The 20,906-nt window shown below is 41.7% G+C and overlaps 2 protein-coding genes across 18 annotated transcripts in view; one reads left to right on the forward strand and one right to left on the reverse strand.

Annotated features, from left to right (window-relative positions):
* Positions 1–20,906, forward strand: part of LOC129054925 (uncharacterized) — a 45,596-nt gene that overhangs the window by 22,456 nt on the left and 2,234 nt on the right. For 10 of the 14 annotated variants that reach the window (XR_008519537.2, XR_008519540.2, XR_008519539.2 and 7 more), the window contains one exon: positions 5,300–5,871. The exons of 1 other annotated variant lie outside the window; for it this stretch is intronic. Coding sequence is in view for 2 of the 13 variants with exons in the window: in XM_054546296.2 (XP_054402271.1) it covers positions 5,300–5,306 (7 nt within the window). In the remaining 11 variants the exon portion in view is untranslated. Of the gene's footprint in view, positions 1–2,741; positions 2,956–3,344; positions 3,390–5,299; positions 5,872–20,906 lie in introns of those variants that run through there. 3 more of the 14 variants (XR_008519543.2, XM_054546294.2, XR_010138310.1) reach the window with 2 other exon arrangements.
* Positions 4,113–20,906, reverse strand: part of NPEPPS (aminopeptidase puromycin sensitive) — a 94,773-nt gene continuing 77,979 nt past the window's right edge. For 3 of the 4 annotated variants that reach the window (XM_009236557.4, XM_063718818.1, XM_054546290.2), the window contains 6 exons: positions 14,460–14,602; positions 13,369–13,425; positions 8,939–9,046; positions 8,229–8,384; positions 7,609–7,656; positions 4,113–5,619 (listed from right to left, as the gene is read on the reverse strand). In XM_009236557.4, the coding sequence (XP_009234832.1) occupies positions 5,467–5,619; positions 7,609–7,656; positions 8,229–8,384; positions 8,939–9,046; positions 13,369–13,425; positions 14,460–14,602 (665 nt within the window). In that variant the 3' untranslated portion in view covers positions 4,113–5,466. Of the gene's footprint in view, positions 5,620–7,608; positions 7,657–8,020; positions 8,116–8,228; positions 8,385–8,938; positions 9,047–13,368; positions 13,426–14,459; positions 14,603–20,906 lie in introns of all 4 variants that reach the window. The other variant, XM_054546291.2, reaches the window with a different exon arrangement.

Genomic DNA, 20,906 nt, shown 5'->3' on the forward strand with positions numbered 1-20,906 from the left:
TTAGTAGAGACGGCATTTTACCACGTGGCCAAGGCTGGTCTCAATCTCCTGAGCTCAAGTGATCCTCCCACCTTGGCTTCTCAAAGTGCCGGGATTACAGGTGTGAGCTACCATGCCTGCACCTCCTTAACTATTTTTTATTTTATTTTTTTTAGATAGGGTCTTGCCTTGTCACCCAGGCTGGAGTCCAGTGGCGTGATCTCGGCTCACTGCAACCTCCTCCTGCTGGGCTCAAGCCATTCTCCTGCCTCACCCTCCCAAGTAGCTGGGACTACAGGAGTGCGCCACCACACCCAGCTAATTTTTGTATTTTTTGTAGAGATGGGGTTTCACTATGTTGCCCAGGCTGGTCTCAAACTCCTGGGCTCAAGTGATCCGCCTGCCTCAGCCTCCCAAAGTGCTGGGATTACAGGCGTGAGCCACTGTGCCTGGCCCCCTCCTTAACTTTAAAAGTACAGGCTAATAAACATTAAGGAAGAGAATGTCCAGATGAGTACAAATAATGCAAGGTAATCAGTGTCCTATTAAGAGTTGCCCAGAATTGCAGTGTAACGAAATACACCTGTAAAATTTGTCAAATTGGTGATGAAGGTTAAAGTTGGTTAGAGTAGGGGTAGGGGATGTCTCAGAGGACCGTACTGGTACTGTCAGCCAAACCATGGCAAGGATTATTTTTTTCTTCCTGGTAGTCATCTTAATTGATGTATAGTATATCTGCTGTTAGCTGCTACAACCTCCCTGAGAAAGCACAGATCATGATAGTAAACTATGTTCATTCTCTGCCAGTTCCTCCCCAGTGTTGGAAACAGAAGCCCAGTAGTGAAAGCTACAGCTGCCAGATACTTGCAGTGGAATCACAGGAGCAATCAGAGTTCTTTATAAGTGGCAGTAACAACTCACTTGACTTTCCTTCACCTGACACTGTCACCTATCACAACACTGGCCATCAAACTGGTAGAACAACCAGTCCTCTGATTTGGTTTCCTAGGGAAGGCAGTTGTTCGGCTCAATGTTTTGTTAACATCAAGGCTCTTATTCTTGCATTTGAAACCAAACACCTCAGTCATTTTGCTTGCACCAGGGTTGGTACAAGGCATGGTCCTTCTTGGGTGGGTATTTTGCATTGTCACAAATACTCTTATTTAGAGAAAACCAACTCTGAAACCCTAAAACTAGTATCTAGTAAAGGAAGAGATTCAGTTCTATCAAGCAATATATTTTTCAGTCAAGAATGACGCTATAAGTATAGATTCAGCAGTATAAACATATTACCAAAAGCTTGGATTTTTATTTTTATTTATTCATTTTATTTTTGAGATGGAGTTTCGCTCTTGTTGCCCAGGCTGGAGTGCAATGGCGCAATCTCGGCTCACCACAACCTCTGCCTCCCGGGTTCAAGCAATTCTCCTGCCTCAGCCTCCCAAGTAGCTGGGATTACAGGCATGCGCCACCACACCCGGCTAATTTTTTTTTTTTTTTTTTTTAGTAGAGACAGGGTTTCTCCATGTTGGTCAGGCTAGTTTCGAACTCCCGACCTCAGGTGAACTGCCCACCTGGGCCTCCCGAAGTGCTGGGAATACAGGCATGAGCCACCGCGCCTGGCCTGTTTATTTTAAAATTAATTGTTTTTTTGAGAGGGAGTCTTGCTCTGTCACCCAGGCTGGAGTGCAGTGGTGCAATCTCAGCCCACTGCAACCTCTGCCTCCTGGGTTCAAGTAGATTCTCCCACCTCAGACTCCCGAGTAGCTGGGATTATAGGCATGCACCACCACACTGACTAATTTTTGTATTTTTAGCAGAGACGGGGTTTTGCCATGTTGGCCAGGCTGGTCTTGATCTCCTGACCTCAGGTAATCCACCTGCCTTGGTAAGTGTTGGGATTACAAGCATGAGCCACTGTGCCTGGCCCACTTGCTTTTATTTAGTAACTTGCTAAAAAATAAAAACAAAAAACATTAGCACTTACATGTGGCTCCATGATGTCTTTCTGGTCATTCTGGAAACTTTTTGGGTTATAGAATTTGAAGAATCTATTTAGAGCTATAGAACTCCTCTTAATCCTCCCCAAATTGTACTCAACAGATTTATTCCTTGCTCCCTAAAACCTATCCTTAGAAATTGCAAGTTGAGAATTCACCCCACCACTGCCCACTGTTCCAAAAAGCTTTACTGAATCTCATTAATGAAAAATAATGTAAAACTCTCCATAGGAGGCATTAACATACTTGTTTCTTCCAAACCTTCTGATTTCCACTAAAATTTGTAACCAAAATATATTAGGAAAAGGTAATTAAGCTTTAATGCTATTGCCTGGCCCAGTCTAACTAACTATGATCTTTTAATTGTGGAGACATGGCAGTTCCCTGAAAGACCACAGCCTTTGGAGACTAGCAAACCTGGCTTGATCACTGGTTGATAGTTATTTTGCTGTATTAATTTGCCTTACTTTTCTGAGTCTGCATTCTCATCTGTAAAATAGGTGTATGACTTATGATAGGGAGCTATTTGAAAGACAAAACATCTGACACAGAAAAGGCTGAATTAAAACCTTTAGAGACCCAAAGCAGCAGGGCTATTGTGCCCAAATCACTCAAGGTATTAGTAGGAAAGAACACAAACTGAGGAAGGTTTAATAAAGGACTATTTACAAAGACATGGACAGAGTGCAGGAAAATCGATGAAGAATAATGGCGTAATCCAGGGCTGGTAACTAAGTCCTCCTTTTTTTTTTTTTCTTTTAGACAGTCTCGCTCTGTTGCCCAGACTGGAGTGCAGTGGCACGATCTCAGCTCACTGCAGCCTCTGCCTCCCAGGCTCAAGCAATTCTTGTGCCTCGGCCTCTCAAGTAGCTGGTATTACAGACATGCATCACCATGCTTGGCCAATTTTCGTATTTTTAGTAGAAACAGGGGTTTCATCACGTTGACCAGGCTGGTCTGAAACTCCTGACCTCAGGTGATCTGTCTACCTCAGCCTCCCAAAGTGCTGGGATTACAGGTGTGAGTGACTGCGCCCAGCTTGAATCTTTTTTTTTTGGAGACGGAGTTTCGCTGTTCTTGCCCAGGCTGGAGTGCAATGGCGCGGTCTTGGCTCACTGCAACCTCTGCCTCCTGGGTTCAAGCGATTCTCCTGCTTCAGCCTCCCGAGTAGCTGGGATTACAGGCATGCGCCACCATGCCCAGCTAATTTTTGTATTTTGAGTAGAGACGGGGTTTCACCATGTTGGCCAGGCTGGTCTTGAATTCTTGACCTCAGGTGATCCACCTGTCTCGGCCTCCCAAAGTGCTGGGATTACAAGCGTGGGCCACCGTACCCAGCTCTCGAGTTCTCCTTTCTATTCCTAGATGTGAAGGAGCAAAGAGGAGCCAGAAGCTAGAGGGGGCTGCTTGGTAAGAGCTGTGGTCTTTGCTAAAGGGACACAGACAACCCATGTGACCTGGCAATGAGAAAGCCAGAGTACTCTGACCATCTTTCCTGTATCTTCTCATCTTCTTTGGATAATACTAATTGGATAAACAGAAGCTGAAGTCAGAGGGCAAGGGAGCCATTCATGCAGTCCATGTGGGTCAGCACCCGCTGGGGTCCAGAGTGGGATGAAGAGAGGTTCTGAAAGGCAAATGGAAGACATCCAGTATAACCTCTCCCTGAACGTAATTCAAACTACTATTACAGATGAAAATCACATGTATGCTGAAAGTAAAATAACCTGTTTCCAGAATTTCTGATTGCAAAATTCTGAGTTCTTCAATTAAAACTGCATTTTTCTCAGTCTTTTTGGTGCCTCTGCTTCACTGGTGCCTTAAGCATGTTTGGAGAGCCTGAGGGCAGCCCTGAGCATGGTGCCTGAACTAGGGTGCTTCAAAACTAGGGACTGAGGAAGTCTCAAGTTCATTCCTGAATACTGACTGTAAGAGGCTCTGAGAGTTTTGAGAATGTAGAACTGATTTAGAATGAATCTCAGGATTTTTCTGTTAAGATCTATAAATTAGGAATTAAGGAACTGGATTTTTTTGAATTTGAAAAATCCTATGATAGTATAACTTTGCATAAGCCTACTGATAGGAAAGTTTTTAGTTTCTTATCAAAGAGAATAAAGTGAATCAGGACATCAGTTTCACATTGACATTTTTATTAACGCCAACTGTTTTTTAATTGTTATTTTTTTAAAACAATAGCACAAAAATGTTTCAAGGAAGCAGTCTCACAATCTGATGACCTTCTGAAATACAGTTAAGCCACACCAAGTATGAATTTCTGTTAATAACACAAATTTTTTTTTAAGAAAAAAAAAAAGGTAGGGAAAGAAGGGAATGAGATTTAGATTTAAAACTCATTGGATTAAACAGGTGAGGCTTGTTAGTAGGATATACTGTTGAAGCAAACAGTGGCACACACAGGCTTACAGTCTTTGTTTTTTAAACCAGTTACCACTAATGTATAAGCCCTGCAGCAGTTACCACTGACTTCTCGCACGCATAAAATGAACCAGGAGAAGCCAGTGTTGATACTGTTATGAAGAGGTTCAATAGCTGGCTTGTCAGACAACTAAGACCATTTTTAGCAGAATAACTCCTTCAGAAAGGCCTGGCTGAAAATCTTTTTATTTCTATTGTCTCACCTATATGAATTTCAGGGTTCTTATAAGTCATCTTTAAAAAGAAAAAAAATAATGTATATCAGTTTCTCTTATTTAATGTGGCTATGAAAGATGTTTCCTTATTATTTCTTTATCTCTAAGAAGGAAACCGGGGAATGGGGGTTGGGGGTGGAACTAAAGGGAGGAAAAAAAACAGAACAGGGTAGGGTTTTTTTTTGTTGGTTTTTTTTTTTTGGCCAGGGGGTCACACAGAAGGGAAGGCAAGGAGGAAAACTAAACTACAATCCTTGGTTCAGATTGAGTTATGCAGGAATATATCTTCCTGATCAGTCCCCGTGCCAAAAAAAAAAAAACACTTGGAATTATGCGCTGACTCCAACTATATTATACCAGCTATCAGCCTTTTGTGTTTAACCATTCCCAGAAATGGACACCACCCTTGGCTGGTGCAGAACCCACCCTTGGCTGCTTGCAGAACCCACTTCACAAAAATCCTCTTCACCAAGAAGCCTCTAGTTTCCTTTTGGTAGGTTATAAAAACAGAACATCTGTCATTAACAGTAGAGTGTTAAATACTTTTAACCACTGACAAGGCTTCAGAAAGTTTCACAGTTTCATTATGCTCTATTTTATTACTATTATATTTACATTTTTATTTTTTATTTACTTTTTGCTGAATTGCTGATTTTCCTTTTTCAATAGAATTTAATTCTGGAGTGTGAGCAGGAACCAGTTAACTACATTCATTGTCCAACCCCCACTGGTTTGAAAGAAGACTCCAAATTCTTGGCAGACGAATCAGCTGTTCGGTAGCTCCACCTTATCCCTGCAGCGAAGCAGCAGAACCGCCAATGGCGGCACCTCAGGATTCACACTGTGGGTGGTGAGGCCTTCCGCTGAAGGAGGTACTGGTGGATGCTCTCAGCATCTCGCTTTAGCCAGGCAGCATTCAGCAGAATATTTTCACAACACTGCTGGATGGTACGCTCAGCTGAAGGAGCTGGGTGACTCTCGAAGAAAGCCTGGTATAAAACAACCCAGAATGCAGGATCATTACTAGCAATAAGAAGTTAATATTACAGGTTATGAAAAAATACCCACTGGTCTATATAAAGGATGCATCATCTTCAGGCATGAGAATTTACCACTGCCACCCTCAGGCTAAAAGAAAACAAGCAACTCCTTGGACCTGCATATAGGAATTCTCCCCTTAAATATTATATGCTTAACAACCTAATCAAAAGTTAATAAAGAGACAGAACCTACTGCCTTTCTTTTAGGCTAATTGTGTAGTGGTAAATACAGTCTTTGGACTGAAGACTTGGAACTTGAATCTAGGTTTGGTCATGTACTAGAGCTTGTGACTGTGAGAAAATTAACTGCTCTAAGTCTCAGTTTTCTCAACTATGAGAAAATATTTACTCCAGAAGATTAAAGAGACAATCCATATAAACATTTGACAAAATACCTAGCACAGAGTACTTAAGGATTCAACACATTTTGGCTGCTTCAAATAAAGATTAATTTGTAAGGGATGATAATACAAAGAAGTTTAAATTGCTGCTGTGCCCTAATAATTTAACACCCCATGGTCTTTTTTTTTTTTTTTTTTTTTTTTTTTTTTGAGACAGGGTCTCACTCTGTTGCCCAGGCTAGAGTGCAATGAAACGATCATGGCTCATCACAGCCTCAACCTCCTGGGCTCAAGTAAACCTCCCACCCTAACTTCCTGGGTAGCTGGGACCACAAGCGTGCACTCCCAGGCCTAACTGTTTTTTCCTTTTTGTAGAGATGGGGTCCTACCATGTTGCCCAGACTGGTCTTGAACTCTCGAGCTCAAGCAATCCTCCCACCTCAGCCTCCCAAAATGCTGGAATTACAGGAATCCAACATTTTTAATACAGTAAAACAAACAATTTCTAAGTTTATAATTTATCACAATGCTTAATGATTAAAAGTTGAATAAACTTTTCTAATGGAGTACACCTGGTTTCATAGAAAACAAAGCAACTCTTAAACACCAGCTGGCAAAATGATAGGGCTTTTCCTTTGAATTAGTCACCACAGGTGTGAAAGACAGAATGACTAATCCATCTGACTAAACATAGACCTTTTAGAAATCAATAACCTTATTTACACAGATGACAATTGCTACTGTTCCAAGGCTCCTAATCATGGTTCACTTATCAGGGCCTCAAGTCTTTTTCCATTCCATCTCAGAGTAGTACCAACATTTACACACCAGAAACCTGGGGATTATCCTGGCTTGTTTTTCTTCCTCTCCCAGATATGCTCACAACAGAGAAGCCAATCAATAAATATTGTTGAACTAATGGTTAACAAATTCAAGCCCCTGAATCTCCATTACTCCGTCTCCTCCACTACTGCCACTACCCTACTGTAAGCTATTCTATCATTCTTGCTAGGAGAGTTAGCTTCCCAACATCTCTTCCCCATTCCAAACTATTATCCACATTGCAGCCAGACTGAAATTTTTATAACACAAATCAGATCAAGGCACTGCCTTGTTTATAAACCATTCGAAGGCTTTCAATTTTTAGGAATTTTTTTTTTTTTTTTTTTTTGAGACGGAGTCTCGCTCTGTCACCCAGGCTGGAGTGCAATGGCACGATCTCAGCTCACTGCAACCTCCACCTCCCAGGCTCAAGCAATTCTCCTGCCTCAGCCTCCTGAGTAGCTGGGATTAGAGACGTGCACCACCGTGTCCAGCTAATTTGGGGTTTCACCATGTTGCCCAGGCTGGTCTCGAAGTCCTGACCTCAGGTGATCCACCTGCCTCGGCCTCCCAAAGTGCTGAGATTACAGATGTGAGCTACCATGCCTGGCTATTTTCAGGAAATTCTTAATATGGCCTATACAGCCCTGCATGATGTCTTTCTCTAAACAAAACACAGAGATGCTACAGTACATTATCCCAACACTATGATTACAACCAGGTTAGTTTTTACTTACTAGATTGAAAAGTGAAGAGTAAACAGTATTTTCCTTACCTTAACCTCTCCAGCCATTTTATCAACTGCAAATCCTTCAACTGATAGCTGCAAAACAATGGTTTTAAACAGTAAGTGAAACTAAGAGGCTGGGAACAAACTTCCATTTACCCTAAAAACAAACCATTCTGTTCTCTGCCAACTTCAGTCTGTCATAAAGGATGTGTGATGGGAGATGGAGAAGTCCTTAAATAAAGCCAGTAACTATTTAAGGAAACTTTTTTTTTTTTAAGACGGAGTTTCACACTTGTTGCCCAGGCTGGAGTGCAATGACCTCATCTCGGCTCACCACAACCTCCGCCTCCCGGGTTCAAGCGATTCTCCTGCCTCAGCCTCCCAAGTACCTGGGATTACAGGCACACACCACCATGCTCAGCTAATTTTTCTATTTTTAGTAGGGACAGGGTTTCACCATGTTGGCCAGGATAGTCTCGAACTCCCGACCTCAGGTGATCTGCCCACCTCGGCCTCCCAAAGTGCTGGTATTACAGGCGTAAGCCACTGCGCCTGGCCACAGGAAACATTTAAAGAGCAAAGACCACAATGTATGGGTGTAGTGAATCATGGATGTCACTAAATAATATCCATGATTAGCAAGCTACTCAAAGTTTTTCACACACCTTTATTAGTCTGGATATTAAGAATCCTCCCTGGTATCGGTTATAAAGTTCTTCCCAGTTGTCCTTTATGAATTTCCAAGCAGCTTTCCTTCCATGCTTGCTGCCTCCAGCTACTCCACCAATTACCGATACAGTGTCCTGTGGACGTACCTCTTCCTAAAAAAAAGAAAAAGAGCTAAAAGTCTAGTGTATCAAAAACATATTCTGGTACCAGAAAGTGCAACATACTGTTGACACTGAAGTAATCACACTGAAGACACTTATTCCTTGTTTTAGGAATAACTGGAACCAGAAGTTCTCAGCAAAGAAGATAATGTTTAACCTAAAGATCAACCAAAATGAGAATGAGGTACTGAGACAGGTTCAGACAGACAGACTACTCAACAGATACTTGCTTAGGAGCCTATAGGTTTAAGAAAGGAAGAGACACAAAGTAAGCAAAGGCATAAGCCAGTTTCCCAGTTTTCAAGAGTCCCTGTCCTCATAGTTTCCATTCTGGAGAGACAATGTGTTTACTCTCCCAACTATTCTGATTCTCGCCACTAGTGGGAGAAAAACAGAAGTCAGTAACAAAAACTCAAGCCAGTTTCTCTGGAAAAGGAAGCTTTAGTTAGGGTTAAGGCAGCTCAAGAGGATCAGAGCTGAATCAGAGACACTTGTCACAGATGGGTAACGATTCACTTCTAAATGCAGTTTTCACTGTAACTTACTGAAAGTGCAAACGTGAGGACTTTTTGAATCAGGTCAGGCAAAAGAGTAGCGCCAAGGACTCTTTCGATTCGGTTTTTCTCTTCTTGCATATCTGCTTGTTTATGAAGCTACAGGAAAAAAGATAAAGATAGGAATAGTTAACTCTCCCTTGGATGTTCTGCATATGATTATATGAGCTTCTTCCCCAGTAAGGTAAAACTTAGGTTCTATATTCTCACTAGGTAAGAATGTCAGGGCATTATATTAACGAAAGAGAATACTTTTCAAGATGCTTTGGGCCGGGTGCGGTGGTTCACGCCTGTAATCCCAGCACTTTGGGAGGCCGAGATGGGTGGATCACCTGAGGTCAAGAGTTCGAGATCAGCCTGGCCAACATGGTGAAACCCCGTTTCTACTAAAAATACAAAAAAAAAAAAAAAAGGTGCCCGCCTGTAATCCCAGCTACTTGGGAGGCCAAGGCAGGAGAATCCCTTGAACCTGGGAGGTTGCAGTGACCTGAGATCATGCCACTGCACTCCAGTCTGGGCAAGAGAACCAGACTCTGTCTCAAAAATAAAAAGAAAAAAAAATGCTTTGGCACTAAATTTGTCATCTGCTGTTACAGTAAGTAAATCACTAGATGTAAATGCTACCAGATGAATAGCCTGTCATTAGTTCAGACCAGTTTAACATCAAGATCTAAGAGGTAAAATCTATCATAGCCAAATTCTTTACATTATTGATATTTGGCTAATGTTCTGTGTTAGAAGAACAAACTAATCATTAGTAATCTTATACCAGATCATCAAATTAATTTAAAATAGTGAAAAATTGAAAATGAATACTGTAATTACTTATAAAAATGCATTATTGAAAGTTATATTTTAAGAATATCTCATAAACCTGTTCTTATATTTAAGTAAAGAAAGTAGACAAAGCAGAATGATCCTAAATTTCAAAAAAAATACATATATATATATGGCTGGGCACAGTGGTTCACGCCTGTAATCCTAGCACTTTGGAAGGCTGAGGTGGAGGTTGCAGTGAGCCCATATCGTACCACTGCACTCCAGTCTGGACAACAGAGCAAGACTGTGTTTCCAAAAAAAGGGGGTGGGGGAGAACCCCTGGAAATACATCAAAATGGTAGTATTAATTAATGATGGTTTCTGATCAGTGGGATTATGCATCTTCACACTTTTTAACTGCAAAAGCAGCACATACTGAATGCAGAATATCTGAAAGACAGAGAAGCATAAAGAAAAAAATAAAATTACTACTATATGTACATTATCAAATCTGGAAAGAGAGCATGTTATACATGCTGTTTTTGCTACCTGCTTTTTAAACTATAGGTAAGTTTTATTTTCCTCTTTATACTTTTCTAGTCTCTAAATCTTCCATAGTGTGTGCATATATATATATATAATCTTTTTTTCATAATCAGAAACAAAATGTTTTAATTCTTAAAAATTAGAACTATATATGTATAAGAGCTATGTCTCCAAGACAATTTAGACTCTTTTGATCTTTTCTACCCCTTAAGATTTAACACTGACCAGAGTGTCTGGAGACCTCATCAAAGCTCTCAGTTTCCTCTTCCTTTCGACACTTTTTTTTTTTTCAATAAACAATTTTAATTTATAAGAAATAGAGATGGGGTCTCGCTATGTTGACCAGGCTGGTCTCTCTTTTTTTTTTTTTTTTTTTTTTTTGGGGATGGAGTCTCGCTCTGTTGCCCATGCTGGAGTGCAATGGTGTTAGCTCACTACAACCACGCCTAGCTAATTTTTCTATTTTTAGTAGAGCCAGAGTTTCTCCATGTTGCCCAGGCTGGTCTCGAACTCCTAGCCTCAAGTGATCCTCCCATCCAAAGTGCTGGGATTACAGGCATGAACCACCATGCCTGGCCCGTTTGGACTCTAAGCAGCAGTGCAGTAAAATAGATAGGACCTTGGGAGATCTGGGTTCTAGTCCCAGTTTTGCCTCTAACTAGCTGTGTGATCTTGACTAAGTCCTTCATCCCTCTGGGTCTCAGTTTCCCCATTAGTAAAATGAGATGGGTGGACAGATAATTTCTAAGGCCCTTTTCAGCTCCAATATTCAAGGTCTGAACCTTTGGCTTTCAGGAAACATTTTCCTCCAAAGAGAACTGTTATTCTAGTCCACTAGATGGCACTCTAACACCACATTTCAAATATACTATGAATTAATGTTTTTTAACCCTGCCACATTATTCCTAAATTACCATCATAAGACAACCCTCCTCATCTCTTACCAAATGGCTTCTTGAAGAACCATGATGCGACCTTCATTAGAGCTACTTCCATGGTGAAGCTGACTATCGTGAACTCCCTTGTGTTAAATAAATGCAAACTCTGAATAAATACACATACTTGTGGAAAATCTTAAAAGTGCCATGACATGAAAATGTCAATGTATCTGCCATGAAATTTTCAGAACCCCTATTTTTTTCCATATCATCATGGAATAGATGGAAAAAAATCAAATATCCCATTTCATACATTATCATTTATAGTATACAGGTTCACAGAATATTAAGACTGAGAAGGGACCTTAATGTTCAGGTGGAAGGTAAACCCAAATTTAACTTTTTTTAGGGTCTTTTTTAAGATAGGGTCTTGCTCTGTCACCCAGGCTGGAGTACAGTGGCACAATCATAGCTCCCTGCAGCCTTGAACTCCTGGGCTCAAGTGCTCCTCCTGCCTCAGCCTCCTGAGAAGCTAGAACTACAGGTGCATGCCACCATGCCCAGCTCTCCCAAATATAACTTTTATATTCTTAGGAAGCAGGCTGGGCATGGTGGCTCATGCCTATAATCCCAGCACTTTGGGAGGCCGAGTCGGGCGGATGACAAGGTCAGGAGTTCGAGGCCTGCCTGGCCAATATGGTGAAACCCCGTCTCTACTAAAAATACAAAAATTAGCTGGGTGTGGTGGCGGGTGCCTGTAGTCCCAGCTCCTTGGGAGGCTGAGGCAGGAGAATCACGTGAACCCGGGAGGCAGAGGTTGCAGTGAGCCAAGATCGTGCCACTACACTCCAGCCTGGGTGACAGAGTGAGACTCCGTCTCAAAAAAAAAAAAAAAAAAAAAAAAGAAAGTAAACCTATTACAACATGGGTAAAGCAGTACATTTTGAGGTACAGTTTCTTAAAGTTTTTATTTTCAGACATCCTAATCATTTTTCAGAGGATTTGTTTAAAACCAAAATATCAGAATTTAGATCTGCAATTATGATCATTAGAGCTATTTCTACAGTGAAGCTGATTATCATGAACTCCCTTTAAGTCAGAACAGTGTTGTTAATCCATGAAAGGCAGAGACAGTAAAGCACCTTCCACTCCTGTCCTAAGCGTGGATCTTTTAACGAATGGGTTTTTAGGCACATTGTGCACATTTTATTTAATGATTAAAAAGTAGATTTGGCTACCTCCACCTCTAATGTAGCCAGTGCACTCAAGCCATTTCCTTATAGACCGGAACTGTATGAACAGGGACTGGAGATAGCATTTGCTTCACAGTACTACTATTGATTCAAAGTTTCAAACATTGCTGCCATTATGAGGACATGGAAAGTTTTATCTATGTTTTGTCGAAGTCAGAGCTTAATTACATGCCAATTACCCTGGGAAAACTAGAGAGGCTATGAAGGCAGGTGAATTAATTTCCTGTCTATTAATAAAGGACCCTGCCATAGCTCAAATGCTTGAGACACTTGATCATCATCTGTCTATCCCTTTTCTAAGCAGAAAAACAAACCTAAGCACAGAAACAAACGTTTTGCTTAAAATGGGCAGAACCCCAAGTAAGTTTACACTGAAGATAAAATTTAAAGAAAGTGATTTGTTAATCAAAACGAACATTTACTTCAGTGTTAAAATTTCAGCTGGGCACAGTAGCTCATGCCTGTAATCCCAGCACTTTGGGAGGCTGAGGTGGGTGTATCACTTGACCCCAGGAGTTTGAGACCAGCCTGGGCATGGTGAAACCTTCTCTCTACAAAAAACACAAAAATTAGCTGGGTGTGGTTATCACACTCCTATAATTCCAGCTACTTGGAAGGCTGACACAGGAGGATCACTTGAGCCTGGAAGGTTGATGCTGCAGTGATCCATGATTATGTCACTTTAGCCTGGGTGACAGAGTGAGACCTTGTCTCAAAAAAAAAAAAAAGATTTCAGATGCATAAAGTGAGTAAAAAAGGTGGGGAAAAGTAGATGTCTTTGGCATCATACTGATAATACTGATATAATAACGTATATGGATAGACATATAATTATCTCACAGTTTTAAAATACTTGCATGTCTACAATATGCATCTTTCTTTTCTAGGACTTTTTTTTTTTTTTTTTTTTTAACCATTTAGAGGTATACTGTGTGTCTATCCAAGTTCAAAAGCAGGAAATGGGAGCCTTCTCAAATATACTTACTTTTAACATAATGTCTAAAGTAGTGCCATCACCATGCTTCAAAACAGTCAGATAGACCTATAAGGGACAAAAAATAAGTCATTTGATTAAATGTACCTTGTTTCAAGTATTCTAATACTAAGAAAAGACAGAAAGCAAGTAAACGATATTGTAAATGTTGGCCGGCTGCGGTGACTCACGCCTGTAATCCCTGCACTTTGGGAGGCCGAGGCAGGCAGATCACCTGACGTCAGCAGTTCCAGGCCAGCCTGGTCAACATGGCGAAACCCTGTCTCTACTAAAAATACAAAAATTAGCGTGGTAGCAGGTGCCTGTAATCCCAGCTACTCAGGAGGCTGAGGCATGGAGAACTGCTTGAACCCAGGAGGTAAAGGCTACAGTAAGCCGAGATCACACCACTGCACTCCAGCCTGGGTAACAGAGTGAGACTCCATCTCAAAAAAAAAAAAAAAAAAAAGTAAATATTATAAATGTGGATATTACAAACTGTAGTTAAGGAGCTAGCAGTGCCTGTGAGCAACCACAAAGGTAAATGGCATGTTGTACCAGCAGAGCACAGCAGCTTTCAGGGGAATGTGCACAGCTAATCACCTTTCAGCACTTCAACACTGACTGAGAAACTTTAAACAAATAAGAAGATGACTATAAACCACTTAAATAGTATATATTAAAATAGAGTTAGACGTGGTTTGTGGGTCAGTTCTTAGGTCAGTTTTGGCTATTAAAAAAAGTTCCAGGCTGGGCATGGTAGCTCACGCCTGTAATCCCAGCACTTTGGGAGGCCAAGGCAGGTGGATCACCTGAGGTCAGGAGTTTGAGACCAGCCTGGCCAACATGGCGAAACCTCGTCTCTACTGAAAATACAAAAATTAGCCAGGTGTGGTGGCGGCACCTGTAATCCCAGCTAGCCAGGAGGCTGAGGCAGGAGAATCACTGGAACTCGGGGGACAGAGGCTGCAGTGAGCCGATATCATGCCACTGCACTCCAGCCTGGGCGACAGAGCAAGACTCTATCTCAAAAAAAACAAAAGTTCCATGCTTCACAAAATGATGTTACCTATAAGTCAAGGGAATTTATCATGAAAACCTACAGGACTCCTCAGATCAGCGGAGAGAATCTGTTTTCCTTCCACGTGGTCCTTAAACCGACGACGGGCTTCTTCTAATGTTGCCTTATGTCCTGCTTTTCCTAGTTTTCCCAGAACCAAGCCCCTCAGGAGTGCATCGAGATGACCTGATTTGAGAAGTAAAAGAGACATAAGACTACTTAAAAAGCCTATTTTTATAAGTTTGCCATCTGGATATCTTATAATTGTGCTATACCAATTCTATGGTCTTGAACAAACACACTCAATTAACTTAATACCTGAGAGAATACTCGTTTTACATTTATCAAATCATAAGAGTGATATGCTAAACAGACTAGACAAGCAAATAAAGTTGCTGACTTTATCTACAGTCACAAATGCCAGCTATCTGAATTTACTAAATGTTTACTCAGTCTAGTTAACTACTCTGCTAAGGATTATGTGTGAAAAGGACAGGCTTACATCATGCAGTTTTGACCCAAGGTTCAAAGAAAGATCACATATGGAACTAGTATGCTCTTTGTATAATAAATTGAAATCTTAGATTTTAAAAATCAAAATCTGATGGGTTCATTCCTCCAAGACACACAAATAGCCAATAAGCACATAAAAAGATGTTTAACATCATTAGTCATTAGGAAAATGCAAATCAAAACCACAATGAGATACCAATTCATACCCACTATGATGGCTATAATAAAAAAGATAATAGCAAGTGTTGACAAGGATGTGGAGAAACTGGAACCCTCAAACACTGCTGGTGGGAACACAATATGGTGAAGCCACTTAGAAAATCAGTCTGGCAGTCCCTCAAAAGGTTAAACATACAGTTATGGCCAGTCACAGTAGCTCATGTCTATAATCCCAGCACTTTGGGATGCCAAGGCAAGAGGATTGCTTGAGCCCAGGAGTTCAAGACCAACCTGAGCAACACAGCAAGACCCTGTTTCTACAAAAAACTTAATAATTAACCAAGCATGGATGATGTCTGTAGGCCCAGTTACACAGGAGGCTGGGGAGGGAGGATCGCTTGAGCCCAGGAGCTTGAGGCTGCAAGGAGGTTGAAGCTGCAGTGAGCTATGATCACACTACTGTACTCCAGCCTGGGCACAGAGCAAGACCTTCTCTTTTTTTTTTTTTGAGATGTGGTCTCGCTCTGTTGCCCAAGCTAGAGTGGAGTGCAGTGGCATGATCTCAGCTCACTGAAGCCTCTGCCTCCCAGGTTCAAGCAATTCTCTACCTCAGTCTTCTGAATAGCTGGGAATACAGGGTTGCGCCACCACGCCCGGCTAATTTTTACATTTTTAGTAGAGACAGGGTTTCGCCATGTTGGCCAGGCTGGTCTCGAACTCCTGACCTCAGGTGATCCACCTGCCTCGGCCTCCCAAAGTGTTGGGATTACAAGTGTGAGCCACTGCCACCCAGCCAACCCTGTCTCTTAAAAAAACAAAAGGACGGGCGCGATGGCTCACGCCTGTAATCTCAGCACTTTAGGAGGCTGAGGTGGGCGGATCATGAGGTCAGGAGATTGAGACCATCCTGGCCAACATGGTGAAACCCTGTCTCTACTAAAATACAAAAAATTAGCCAGGTGTAGTGGCACGGACCTGTAATCCCAGCTACTCAGAAGGCTGAGGCAGGGGAATCACTTGAACCCGGGAGGCGGAGGTTGCAGTGAGCTGAGATCGTGCCCATGCACTCTAGCCTGGAGACAGAGTGAGACTCCATCTCAAAAAAAAAAAAGAGTCATCATATGACTCAGCAATTTCACTCTTCAATATCTCGAAAATAAATGAAAGCATGTCTACACGAAAACTTGTATACAAATGTGCATAACAGAATTCATAATAGCCGAAAACTGGAGCCCTCATGAATGGGAATAGTGCCCTTATAAAAGAGACCCAGGGGTCCGGGTGTGGTGGTTCACGCCTGTAATCCCATTTGGGAGGCTGAGGCAGGCGGATCACGAGGTCAAGAGCTTGAGACCATCCTGGCCAACATGGTGAAACCCCGTCTCTACTAATAATACAAAAATTAGCTGGTTAGCTGGGCGTGGTGGCGCGCACCTATAGCCCCAGCGACTGGGGAGGCTGAGGCAGAAGAATTGCTTAAACCCAGGAGGCGGAGGTTGCAGTGAGCCAAGATCGCACCACTGCACTCCAACCTGGCAACAGTGCGAGACTCTGTTGCCAAAAAAAAAAAAAAAAAAAAAAAAGTAATGAAGGACTGATATATGCTACAACATAGATGAACCTTGAAAATACTATGCTAAGTGAAAGAAGCAGATATAAAAGGACAAGTATTTTATGATTCTGTGTATATGAAATGTTCAGAATAGGTAAATCCATGAAATAGAAAGTAAATTTGTGGTTGCCAGGAAATGGAGAGTGACTGCCAGTGGATACAAGGCTTTTTTTTGGGGGGGGGGGGGGGACTGAGAGTGGGGAGGGTGAAGAAATTGTTCTGGAAATATGGAGGTGATAGTTGCACAATCTTGTGAACATACTAACAAATACTGAATTGTATACTTTAAAACGGTGAATTTTATGGAATGTGAATTATATCTCAAAAAAAGTTAACATCCAGGAAATAAATGATTGAGAAAAAAACAATTAATGGCACACAAATCTGATGAATTGCAGCAGTACAGTGGACAAATAAAATGTAGTATATTCATATGACGAAATACTACTCAACAATAAAAAGCAATGAACAACCCGGATTATCTCAGAAACATGCTGAGTGAGAGAGGCCAGGTATAAGAACAGAACACACATTATATGATTCTATGTATATAAAATAGAAGAGATAAATATTAATCTAGGTGAAAGAAATCAGAATGGCATGTGCCTGTGTGGGGTAGGCAGGGGAGGCTCAAGTAGCAGGGACCAATTAGGAAGGAGCCCAAGCAGCTTTCTGGGTGATGGAAATGTGGTATGTGTTTGCCGAAAGTCATGGAATTGTAACATTTAGATTATTCATTTTGCTACATTTACATCATAATTTAACCAAAAATAATTTTAAGAAAACCATCAGAGATCAATAGATAACTACACATTATTGTGATGATTCTTACAAGAAGTAATTTATAATTCTGGCTCTGGTACTAACACGCTGTGTGATGCAAGGTAACATTTTATTATTTTGCCGTGTTTCATTCTCCCATCTGTATAGCTAGGAAATTGAAGGCATTCTCCCTATATTGTAAAGATGGTTTTGAAGTCAAAAAGTGTCACATTATCATCATGAAAGAAAAGTGCAACATCCATTAATTTACCTGCATCTGTGTCCATGTACTCCTATCCTGTCACTATTCATCTGTGCTCCTATCTAAAACCAACTCCTTAACTTCCGCACTGGACCTCAACTTCTCTTGATTATTCAGCTGTCACTACAGCAATAACCCCTCTCTCTCACAAAACATGAATTTTCTCCTGTCTCAGCCTCCTGAGCATACTACTACTGCATATGTTCAAATAGTTGCAGAAAATGTAATATAAAATCTCCCAACTTAAAAATTCCTTCCTTTACCCCACCTCTCTCTTGTCTACCCCTTTTCTCTGATCTTCTCAGCAAACTCCTTTAAAAAGTTGTCTAAGTGTGTTGTCTCCATTTCCTCTCCTCCTATTCTAAAGAACCTGCTCCAAAAGTGGAGAATTCATTATTGTTCCCCACTACTCCACGAAACTTGTTAAATGTAATATTGAATTAGCCTTCATCATTCTATTTGACTTAGTGTAGTAGCATCTGACACAACTGATCACATTCCCTCTGCCTTCATCTACTGTTTCTTTTCATCTACTGTTTATTTAAATTCTGGGATACCCCCTCTCTCTCCTGGCTCTCCTTCTACCTCACTGGCCAGTCCGTCTCTTTTGCTGTTTCTTCCTCTTCCACACAATCTCTAAATCCTGAACTCAGACCTCTTTTTTCCACTTACACTCAGTCACTGGTTGATCTCATCCAGTTTTGTTTTGTTTTTTAAAGACATGAGGTCTCACTATGTTGCCCATGCTGGGCTTGAACTCCAGGACTCAACCAATTCTCCTGTCTCAGCCTCCTGAGTAGCTGGATTACAGGTGTGAGCCACATGCGTGACATGATTCCCACCCCCTCACTTTATTTATTTATTTTTTTTGAGACGGAGTCTTGCTCTGTTGCCCAGGCTGGAGCACAATGGCGCAATCTTGGCTCACTGCAACCTCTGCCTCCCAGTTCAAGTGAGTTTCCTGCCTCAGCCTCCTGAGTAGCTGGGACTACAGGCGTGCGCCACCACGCCCAGCTAATTTTGTATTTTTAGTAGAGATGGGGTTTCACCATGTTGGCCAGGCTTGTCTCAAAACTCGTGACCTCAGATGTTCCACCCCCCTCAGCCTCCCAAAGTGCTGGGATTACAGGTGTGAGCTACCACGCCTGGCCCGATTCCCTTTTACACCCAAATATGCTTCTATGCCAGGCACAGTAGCTCATGGCTGCAATCCCAGCACTTTGGGATGCTGAGGCGGGAGAATTTCTGGAGTCCAGGAGTTCAAGACCAGCACAGGCAACACAGTGAAATCTCGTCTCTACAAAAAAAAAAAAAAAAAAAAAAACCATAGCTGGGTATGGTGCATGCCTGTAGTCCCAAATACTCAGGAGGCTAAGGTGGGAGGATAGCTTGAACCCAGGAATTCGAGGCTGCAGTGAGCTATGACTGCATCACTGCACTCCAGCCTTGGCAACAGAGCGAGACTGTACCTTTAAAAGAAAAAAATGTTTCTACAGCAGTCTTCCCTATCCCTGTACATGGCAACTTCATTCTTCCAGTTCTGCAGGCCAAAATTTCATGACACTTCTCTTTCTTTCCACCACACAGTCCATCCTTCACCACATAGTTTCGGTTCCACCTTCAAAATACACACAGACTTTACCACCTGTAAGTTCTAGTTCCAACCAGCATCTCAACTGGATTGCTAAAATAGCCTTCTGAATGGTCTCCCTGCCTCCTCTCGTCTTCTTTTAGTCTGTTCTTCAGAAAGCCGAGTAAATCAAGTTCCCCTGCCCAAAACTCTCTAATTAGCATGTCATATCACTAAATGTGAAAGTCAAAAAACTTCTCACTGTAGCAAACAGGTTCTACAGGATCAGAAAGGTCTCCCATTGCCCTCTCCCACTCATTCTTGTCCTGAACTCAGCAGCTTTCTTGTTATTCCTCGAATACCCTAAGCATGCTCCCATCTCAGGTCTTTTGTACTTGCTGTTTCCTCTGTCTGAACCACTCTTCTTCTAGGTATCCTCATAACTCTCTCCATGTCTCAGTTTATGCTCAATATCACCTTATTAGAGACAGTTTCCCCAAACACTCTCTATAAAATAGTGACCCAGCACTCCTTATTATCTGACGACTTTATTTTTCTTTTTTCTTTTTTTTTGAGACAGAGTCTTACCCTGTCACCCAGACTGGCGTGCAGTGGCCCGATCTCAGCTCACTGCAACCTCTGCCTCCTGGGTTCAAGCAATTCTCTGCCTCAGCCTCCCGAGTAGCTAAGATTAGAGGCATCCGCCACCATGCCTGGCTAATTTTTGTATTTTTAGTAGAGACGGGCTTTCACCATCTTGGCCAGGCTGGTCTTGGAACTCTTGACCTTGTGATCCACCCGCCTCAGCCTCCCAAAGTGCTGGGATTACAGGCATGAGCCACCACCCCCGGCAACTTTATTTTTCTTAATGATACTTCCTGCCACCTAGACCATTATACATTTAATTATTTGCTATGTCTCCCATTAGAAGCCATATAAGGCAATATTTGGGTTGCTGCTGTTTCACCAGCTCTTAGAATAGTATATGGCATTTACTAGCTACATAAATATCTGTTGAATCAATGAAGAAAAGACATAGAAGCTGGGACCAGCTGTAGTGGCTCATGCCTGTAATACAGCACTTTGGGCGGCCGAGATGGGCAGATCACTTGAGGCCCAGAGTTCAAGACCAGCCTGGCCAGCATGGCGAAACCTCATCTCTACTAAAAATACAAAAATTAGCCAGGCGTGGTGGTATGCTACTCGGGAGGCTGAGGCAGGAGAATCGCTTGAATCCGGGAGGCAGAGGTTGCAGTGAGCCAAGATGGTGCCATTGCATTCCAGCCTGGGTGACAAGAGTGAAACTCCATCTCAAAAAAAAAAAAAGACAAGACATAGAGCTCTAGGTATTGCTACTATTTTTATTACAAAAGACTTCTGGATCAACTGGTCAGGAGGAAACACCATCTTTAGTTATTAGCAGATGATAAAAAATAATGATATGTAAAACCTTTAAATAATCATTCCCAATATTTAAATGAGAGCAAAAAGAGTAAATATATGCTTATAGAAATAATCACAGAGCAGAGAACACATGTAGAAAGCAAATAATTTCCTATATTAAAAAAGCTGACCCCTGTGTCTCTCAGCACCTTTACAAGTTATACATAAA

The sequence above is a fragment of the Pongo abelii genome, chromosome 19 (assembly GCF_028885655.2).
Source record: "Pongo abelii isolate AG06213 chromosome 19, NHGRI_mPonAbe1-v2.0_pri, whole genome shotgun sequence".
NCBI classification, from domain to species: domain Eukaryota; kingdom Metazoa; phylum Chordata; class Mammalia; order Primates; family Hominidae; genus Pongo; species Pongo abelii.